This window comes from Triticum aestivum, chromosome 2B (assembly GCF_018294505.1).
Source record: "Triticum aestivum cultivar Chinese Spring chromosome 2B, IWGSC CS RefSeq v2.1, whole genome shotgun sequence".
Taxonomy (NCBI): domain Eukaryota; kingdom Viridiplantae; phylum Streptophyta; class Magnoliopsida; order Poales; family Poaceae; genus Triticum; species Triticum aestivum.
Genome location: NC_057798.1, coordinates 564,578,210 through 564,588,219, shown reverse-complemented (window position 1 = coordinate 564,588,219; position 10,010 = coordinate 564,578,210). Strand labels below are relative to the sequence as shown.

The window sequence follows — 10,010 nt, the reverse complement described above, 5'->3', positions numbered from 1 at the left end:
TCACTACATGAAGAACAAGGTGCTACTTTGAAGCACAATTGTCGAAAAAGAGATAGTAGCATTGCCTTTTTTTTCTTTTTTTTATTTTCTTTTTTTTGGGCCTTTCCTTTTTTTGGCCTTTTTTTTGATTGGGTAATGTTCTATAATGATGGTCATCACACTTTATTTACTTACAAACCAATATTACAACTCGATACCGGAACAAAGATATGACTCTATATGAATGCTTCCGGCGGTATACCGGGATGTGCAATGATCTAGCATAGCAATGACATGAAAAAACGGACAAGCCATGAAAACATCATGCTAGCTATCTTACAATCATGCAAAGCAATATGACAATGAATGCTCAAGTCATGAATATGATGATGATGGAAGTTGCATGGCAATATATCTCGGAATGGCTATGGAAATGCCATGATAGGTAGGTATGGTGGTTGTTTTGAGGATGATATAATCAGGCTTATGTGTGATAGAGCGTATCGTATCACGGGGTTTGGATGCACCGGAAAAGTTTGCACAAACTCTCGAGGTGAGAAAGGGCAATGCACGGTACTGAAGAGGCTAGCAAAGATGGAAAGGTAAAAGTGCGTATAATCCATGGACTCAACATTACTCATAAAGAACTCACATACTTATTGCAAAATTTTAGAAGCCCTTGAAACAAAATACTACACGCATGCTCCTAGGGGGGGGAGGTTGGTAGGAGTTAACCGTCGCGCGCCCCCGACCTCCACGCAAAGATAAACAATCAAAATACAATGCGCGCCAATTTGGTTACATAGTTAGTAGACCATACGTGCATGCTTCGGGAATCACAAACCTTAACACCAACATCTTTACTAAACACAACCATCTACTAGTACCTCCCACATATTATCACCTCTATATCGCAAAACTATTGCAAGGAATCAAACATATCATATTCAGCGATCTACAAGCTTATGTAGGATTTTATGACTAACCATGTGAATGACCAATTCCTGTCATCTCTCTAAATAGATATAAATGAAGCAAGAGAGTTTAAATTCTTTCTACAAAAGATATGACCACCCTCTAACAAATATAAGTGAAGAAAAAGAGCATTCTACAAATGGCGGTTTTCTATGTGAAGAGAAACAGGCAATCCAGACTTCAAATGATATAAGTGAAGCGCATGAAGCATTCTATAAAGACATACTCAAAAGATTTAAGTGAAGTGCAATGAACATTCTATAAATCAACCAAGGACTATCTCATACCAGCATGGTGCATAAAAGAAAAATGAAAACTAAATGGAAAAGACGCTCCAAGACTTGCACATAATGCATGAACGAAACGAATCCGAAAACATACCGATACTTGTTGAAGAAAGAGGGGATGCCTCCCCAGCATCCCCAAACTTAGACGCTTGAGTCTCCTTGAATATTTACTTGGGGTGCCTCGGGCATTCCCAAGCTTGAGCTCTTTCCTCTCTTCCTTTTCCTCATATCGAGACATCCTCGATTAGACACTACATCCACACAAAACTTCAACGGAAAATTCGGTAAGATCCGTTAGTATAATAAAGCAAATCACCACTCTAAGTACTGTTGCAAACCAATTCATATTTTGTTTTTGCATTGTGTCTACTGTAATATAAATTTTTCATGGCTTAATACACTGATATAAATTGATAGATTCATCAAAACAAGCAAACTATGCATCAAAAACAGATTCTGTCAAAAACAGAACAGTCTGTAGCAATCTGAACATCCACCATACTTATGGTACCCAAAAAATTCTACCAAAATTAGGAAAAACAGAGAAGTTGTACACAAATACAGTGCAAAAAGAATAAGAACCAATTGACATTCCAGGTAAAAAATGTAAAATTGTGCACTACAGCCAAAGTTTCTGTCCTGCACCGTACAAACCAACAAGCATTGTAAACATCCTGAAGGCAAACCTTGGCACATTATTTTTATAATACAATGGAATTTTACAAGGGGATAATTATTTTTGATGAAAAGTTTCTGTAATCAAGATTCACAAAGTTTTCGTGAGCATGAACAAAGTTCAAGGAGCTCTCCCACTTCAACAATGCTTGTGTTTCTCACTTTCACTTTCCTTTTTGAAAAGTTTTTAGGTTCCCGTCTTTATTTTTGTGTTTTTTAAACTATATGAAAGCACTCAATAGAAATAAATGACTCTCTAAAACTTCCGGGTTGTCACCCTGGCAGCGCTTTCTTTAAAGCCATTAAGCTAGGCATTTAGTGCTCAAGTAATGGATCCACCCGGATCCCAAGGTATATCCAAGCCAATTTTAATTAACAATGATTTGTAATTTAGTAGAGAGCACAAAGTAACATATATCATGTAATGACGAAGTCTAACTCTCTTCCTATGCATCGGCATGTCATAAAAGAACAATTCATGCACACAAAGTAAGGCCAATGCACAGTATAAGCAATTTCTTGCAATTCTATCGTGTTGGAAACATAGAGAGGTGGAGACATAGTTCCTCTCTCATAATAATTGCAAGTAGGAGCAGCAAGCACATGCATATTATATTCATCAAAATCATCATGTGTAGTAGTAAAAGGCAACCCATCAATATAATCCTTAATAAGCACAAACTTCTCCGATATAGTGTAGTCGGGAGAATTCAAAAAGATAATAGGACTATCATGCGTGGGTGCAATAGCAACAATTTCATGATTAACATAAGGAACTATAGCAAGTTCATCTTCATAAGCATAATTCATATTGGCATCTTGGCCACAAGCATAGCAAGCATCATCAAAAAGGGATATTTCAAGGGAATCAACGGGGTCATAACAATCATCATAGCAACCATCCTTCGGTAAGCATGAAGGGGAATTAAATAATGTATGATTTGGAGGGTTACTCTCATTAGAAGGTGGGCACGGGTAGCTAATCCGCTCCTCCTCCTTTTGTTCTTCGCTCTCCTCATCATCTTTTTCATCCAATAAGCTCACAGTTTCATCAATTTCTTCTTCCATAGCTTCCTGCAAAATATTAGTCTCTTATTGGACAGCGGATGTTTTCTTAATAAATTATTTAACATAGGCATTAGAAGCATAATTATAATAACAATATTCAAGTATGGCAAAATTTTCAGATTTGTAAAGAGTAGCATCATACTTTGCAATCAACATAGCAATTTCAAAAGCACCCTTAAAAGCAACAAATTCTTCAATTTGTTGAACATCATAGTAACTATAAACACCCTTAGCATAAGAAGATAAGATTCCATTATCAATAAACTCACATTGGTAAGGAAGGTGTTTTTTTAGGGTTTTCAGAACAACAAGTAAAATCATATTCCCAACATAAATTCCAAGCATAGCATTGCAAACATTAAATTTGACTCCATAATAGTTTCCCTTTTTCAGATATACGGTGTCGCACGTAACAAGCATGCTCATCTAAAGATTTGCCCTCAACTAAGCTAGTTGGGGTTTCAGCACGAGCACATAGGGATCGAAGATGATCCAAGTTAAGCTTCAGCAGTGTGATAGATTTTGAGTGGTTCTTCAACCATTGGTTCAGCAGGTACAACTAATTTTTTTGGTATTTTGCGTTTCCTACCCATAACTAAAGATAGAGAACAACTAAGAACAGCAAATAAAAATTACTTAGTGATAAAGCAAACAAGCACACACGAGAATATTCACCTCACGCTATGACTCCCCGGCAACGGGGCCGGAAAAAGAGCTTGATGTCTACTACACAACCTTCTTCTTGTAGACGTTGTTGGGCCTGCAAGTGGACAGGTTTGTAGGACAGTAGCAAATTTCCCTCAGGTGGATGACCTAAGGTTCATCAATCCGTAGGAGGCGTAGGATGAATATGGTCTCTCTCAAACAACCCTGCAACCAAATAACAAAGAGTCTTTTGTGTCCCCAACATACCCAATACAATGGTAAATTGTATAGGTGCACTAGTTCGGCGAAGAGATGAAGATTCAAGTGCAAAATAGATAGTAGATATAGGTTTTTGTAATCTGAAATAATAAAAACAGCAAGGTAACGAGCGGTAAAAGTGAGCGTAAACGGTATTGCAATGGTAGGAAACAAGGCCTAGGGTTCATACTTTCACTAGTGTAAGTTCTCTCAACAATAATAACATAGATAGAACATATGATAAGCCCTCAACATGCAACAAAGAGTCACTCCAAAGCCACTAATAGCGGAGAACAAACGTAGAGATTATGGTCGGATACGAAACCACCACAAAGCTATTCTTTTGGATCAATCTATAAAAGAGTTCGTACTAGAATAACACCTTAAGACACAAATCAACCAAAACCCTAATGTCACCTAGATACTCCATTGTCACCTCAAGTATCCGTGGGCATGATTATACGATATGCATCACACAATCTCAGATTCATCCAACCAACATAAAAGTACTTCAAAGAGTGCCCCAAAGCTACTACCGGAGAGTCAAGAACATGTGCCAACCCCTATGCATAGGTTCCCAAGTGTCACGAAACCCGCAAGTTGATCACCAAAACATACATCAAGTGGATCAATAGAATAACCCATTGTCACCACGGTTATCCCACGCAAGACATACATCAAGTGTTAATAAAAGACTCAATCCGATAAGATAACTTCAAAAGGAGAAACTCAATTCATCACAAGAGAGTAGAGGGGGAGAAACATCATAAGATCCAACTACAATATCAAAGCTCGGGATACATCAAGATCGTGCCATAGGGGAACACGAGAGAGAACATGAGAGAGAGAGATCAAACACATAGCTATTGGTACATAGGGGATTTGGAGAAGGAAGAGCAGCAGCGAGGCTAGGGAAGAAGAAGGAGAGCAGCAGTAGGTTAGGAGAAGAAGAAAGGTGGAGGAGCAGCAGGGAGATGGATTGCAGGGCGCGCGAGGTGGTGGTGGCGCTGACGGCAAGAGGTGATGGTGGCGCTGGGTGTTGGTGCTGGTGATGGATGGCGCTGGTGGGTGGATGGGCTGCGGAGGCGCACCACCACGCCGGCCTGGCCGTGGCGGCGGCCGGAGGTGGAGAAGGAGTGGTGAGGGGGAGAGAGATGAAGGTGTGGCCAGGCCCAAGGGGAAAATGGAGGCTGCGCTAGGGATTTTGACCCTCTCCTCAGATCTGCACTTTTGCACTTCGGCCCTTCTACTTCTCTGCCTACTTCACAAGTTGATCCCTCCACTCTTTATTTCTTGCCCTTGAAGCTTTAATATTCATCACACTCAAGTCCCTCTTCCTTCTCTTCTTTCATATGCTCATCTCGATTGCCACATGGACAGAAACTTGTAGTTTATAGTGCCTTTGCGCACATTTCTGCAAGATAGACCAAAGACTAGTAAATTATCCTTTTTGATGATTATCAAGCAATATTCAATCAAGCATGGCAAGAATGGACGAATATGTTACGATAGATGCTATATTTGAGTACCAAAATTACATATGTGAAATATACTTATCAAGTTCCCCCACACTTAAATCTTTGCTTGTCCTCAAGCAAAGGCATATGACAAGAGCAAGAGTGTGAACAGTGAACTGAGTAAAGAATGTCCAAGTGAAGTAGATCTCGAAACAATGCATGCTTTTGGACTTAGCTAGTGAAAATTGATGGTTAAGAGTGCTACAAAGCAGTAGGGTACTAGTAAGCATGACCATTTTAAACTTTTACAATGATAAAAGAGGATCAACAAGTTTAAATGATGACCGCGCCAAATGGTTCCTAAAGAGAGCATGATCCAAAAAAATAAAAAGAACTTAAACTTGTGATCAGATCACTTATTACAGGAACATTGTGGTTGAACCACTTATTGAATTTGAAGAAAGTAATGATAATATTTTATTGATCTCACCAAAGGAACATACCACCGATCCCGAGAACATGGTATACACCCGGCTCGACCAATTATATAATTTTTTTGTTTGTCTCCCCAAAGGAACATACCACCGATCCCGAGAACATGGTATACATCTGGTTCGACAATTACATTTTTATTATTATTATTTACTGCCCAAGCTAACCCGATTTCACATGCCACCGATCCCGGGAACATGACATGCTACTGTAGGTAGCCAGACTTGTTTATTCATTATTACTTATCTTAAATGAACAACGCATAAGAACAAAAACAGGAATCATCACTTCTCTATGTCTAGTTCACATGCTACCGATCCAGGGAACATAGCATGCTAATCCATAGTGGTTAGGTGATTGCTCTCAATGGGAAGACACTTGGCACAAATACAGCATCTAAATGTGGTGATCTAGGTGTATCGAGGTAAAAGCAGAAAATAATTAAGTTTTCTAGTGTACTAGGGATTTGAGCACTCAAAACTAATAACTTTCACTAATTTCAGCAAAGCAAGCAATATGTAGATCACTAGTTTACATGGCATTCAACAATCAGTTCGCATATTCTCATCAAGCACCATATGTCAAATAAAATTTAGTGGGGCAACATTTAAGACATGGCTTAAGCAAACAAAATAACATTTGATTTCAGCATGTATCAATGGATGATATACTCAGAATGGGTCATGAAACAGCTCACCGGGCTTATATGATGTAGGTCTCGCACAATCACTCTCTGAACTGCAACTCTTCTCTTTTTGCTTCTCTATCCTCATGCCTGCTCCAGCTTCTCTCTTCGTGTGTGCTCCTTGCTTCTCCTCATCCCCATGCCATAGGTCCACCGGGGTCCCAGGGAATGTCATCTCGAACTTGGTCAGCATGTAGTGGATCGTGCACAAGCAAGAACCTGAAAGAGCACTCAACGAAAGAGACAATTCAAGTGGTAGGGATAATACCCTCCAAGTCATCAATCGAATAACCAATTACATAAGCATAGCTATAAAGCACATGTTTAGGATGGTAGAAATCAGCAAGGTCGACACTAACGTGAGGATGAAATTTATCATTAAGCTCAAGACTAGCATGGGAATAATATGTTTCATTAAGCATAGGACTAGCATAAGGAAAATAAGTGTCATAATCAGGAATGAGAGCAATGCCACCAACAATGTATGTATGATCATGTCCAAGCAAATAATTTTTCAAGTCTAGCTTAATTGATGGTATAACACAATGGAAAGTAGCAGCAAAGATCTCATAAGGAAGCATGTCATCAAGAGGATTGGATAAACCTGCTAAATCACGCTCCTGTATGACGATGGGCAAATGCGTTTCTAGTTCTTCATCTTCAATCACATCAACTTCTTTTGCTTCTTCAAGAGTAATAGATGATGAGTCTTCACCTTGATCACTTTGTTGTTCGAGGTCTGGATCATCTTGTGCCTTGGCTTCGAGAATTTCTTCTTGGATCTGAAGTATCTCTTCCTCTGGACTCTCACTATCTTGCTCAGCTGAATGTGAAGGTGTTGGAACCTCACACACCTCAAGGGATATCCCGGCAACACTCAGCTCAAGGAGGGAAGAGATAGTACTGACAGCGTTGATGTTCTTCTCAATCTTCCTTACTTCTTCCACTAGCTCCTTTCCACTCTTAATCTTCTTCATTTCCTCTAGTATCACCGGCCTAATTGGATCATCTTCGGCACTCCAAGTGAACTCGAGACTAAGCAATGTGAGCTTGTCTATATCATCAAAGTCATCTTGTGTGGGCACTAGTGTTGAAGATGTTGGTTGACCAAATGGATGACCATTTAACTCAATTGGGAACATGTCCTGGTGTTGAGGTATATGGGTAGGAGCTGAATAAATCTGTTGTGGAGCATAGTTGTGGCTCTCCTCTTCATACCTAAATCTCTGCAATGGATAACTAGAGACAAACGATGAGATCTCGGGGTTGTTGCTCCTATATGACATATTCAGGCTTTCAGGCCACCCATGTGAGTAATTGTTTTGGTATGAGCTATGCCGTTGAGCGAAGCTCATGCCAAAACAATCCGGAGGATGGGAGTAACCACACCGACATTCAGCGGGCGAATGGCCCTGAAATCCACAAATATGGCAGGTAGGAGCAAATTAAGGATGGCCTCTAGAATAAGGATCATAAGAGCTAGGCCTATCCTCAAAAACTACTTCTCGTTGCCGAGCTAAATCATCTAATCGATGGGAAATCTTACTTATCAGTTCTTGAATACTTTCCGTGTTGTTTGTAGTGTTGCTCGCATAAGCCTGATGATCTAAATAGTAAGCCATAACCGAGAAGATAGTTCTAACCTGCAAAAAGTTAAAGAAAACAAAAAAGATACTAACTAGAAAAGAGGTTAGTGGTTAGAGATATATCACGAATATATGGCACAAACTAGAAAAAGAAGAAAAACCTAGTCTATAGCCAAACACGGTCACACGACGGTAGTCCCCGGCAACGGCGCCAAAATGATCAATTGTAGGTACAGTGGGGTTTTACGCCCAAACTGCGAGTGTCGTGTTCTCCTCAGGGACTAGGCAAGTCAATGATCGTGCTCGGATAAATCTAGGTAACACAATTCAGCTTATGAATGCAGAAATAAAACCTAAAGTATCAATGATTGTCGCCACGGTAAACGAAAAGAAGCAAAGGGAGATTTAGATTATACTCTCTGTCTTTTTGGTATTATTTTTTATTGGCATGAGAAACTAAAACAGTAACACAAAGGGAACAACAGGACATGAACATATATAGCAAAATAGAAATGGGTCACATTACAAACATATTTGTCACAGAGACGAAGCTATCACAGAGACTGAAAATTAATCACACACAAAGTTAACTGGTACTGGAAGTTAACTAGTACAGGGGACTAGTACACAGGGTGAACACACATATATGCTAGCAGAATACTAATTGATAGAACCAAAATATAATAGATCAAGTATCTCCCAAAGTAGCAAAGCCTCAACTAGTCAGATCTCAGATCACATACACCATATTATACAAGCACTTAAACAGAGCAAACAGCAGGTTGCAAGTACACTTCAAATCTGAATATTAAATGTCATACACTTCTAAATTTTACAAAAATTTCAGAGAGAGAGAGAGAGAGAGAGAGAGGCAGTAATGATTCGGATTCAGAGAAGTGCATCAGCAAGGTAAGGGAGGAAGGAGCAGCAGCAGCAGCAAGTTAGGAGCAGCAGGGGACGTAGGAGACAAGGAGCAGCAGTAGTGGTGCAGCAAGATAGGAGAAGAAGAACCGCAGCAGGCGTGTAAGAAAGAGGAGCAGCAGTTTGGGGATTTGGAGAAGGAAGAGCAGCAGCGAGGCTAGGGAAGAAGAAGGAGAGCAGCAGTAGGTTAGGAGAAGAAGAAAGGTGGAGGAGCAGCAGGGAGATGGATTGCAGGGCGCGCGAGGTGGTGGTGGCGCTGGCGGCAGGAGGTGATGGTGGCGCTGGGTGTTGGTGCTGGTGATGGATGGCGCTGGTGGGTGGATGGGCTACGGAGGCGCATCACCACGCCGGCCTGGCCGTGGCGGCGGCCGGAGGTGGAGAAGGAGTGGTGAGGGGGAGAGAGATGAAGGTGTGGCCAGGCCGAAGGGGGAAATGGAGGCTGCGCTAGGGATTTTGACCCTCTCCTCAGATCTGCACTTTTGCACTTCGGCCCTTCTACTTCTCTGCCTACTTCACAAGTTGATCCCTCCACTCTTTCTTTCTTGCCCTTGAAGCTTTAATATTCATCACACTCAAGTCCCTCTTCCTTCTCTTCTTTCATATGCTCATCTCGATTGCCACATGGACAGAAACTTGTAGTTTATAGTGCCTTTGCGCACATTTCTGCAAGATAGACCAAAGACTAGTAAATTATCCTTTTTGATGATTATCAAGCAATATTCAATCAATCATGGCAAGAATGGACGAATATGTCACGGTAGATGCTATATTTGAGTACCAAAATTATATATGTGAAATATACTTATCACACCTCATCACCACTCGGCTGCCCCGCGCATCGCCATCGGTTGGTCACCTCATCACCACTCGGCCGCCTCGCGCGTCGCCATCAGTTGGTCACCTCATCACCACTCGGCCGCCCCACGCGTCGCCATCAGTTGGTCACCTCATCACCACTCGGTCGCGTCCGCGCGTCGCCATC

At 40.9% G+C, this 10,010-nt stretch overlaps 1 protein-coding gene across 1 annotated transcript; it reads right to left on the bottom strand.

Annotated features, from left to right (window-relative positions):
- Positions 1 to 4,635: 4,635 nt before the first annotated feature.
- Positions 4,636 to 9,444, bottom strand: LOC123046058 (uncharacterized). The gene is made up of 2 exons (XM_044469349.1): positions 8,068 to 9,444; positions 4,636 to 7,933 (listed from the first exon to the last, which is right to left on the bottom strand). Exon 2 carries the CDS (start codon positions 7,874 to 7,876, stop codon positions 6,770 to 6,772), a length of 1,107 nt encoding a protein of 368 aa, XP_044325284.1. The 5' UTR covers positions 7,877 to 7,933; positions 8,068 to 9,444; the 3' UTR covers positions 4,636 to 6,769.
- Between the last annotated feature and the right edge of the window lie 566 nt (positions 9,445 to 10,010).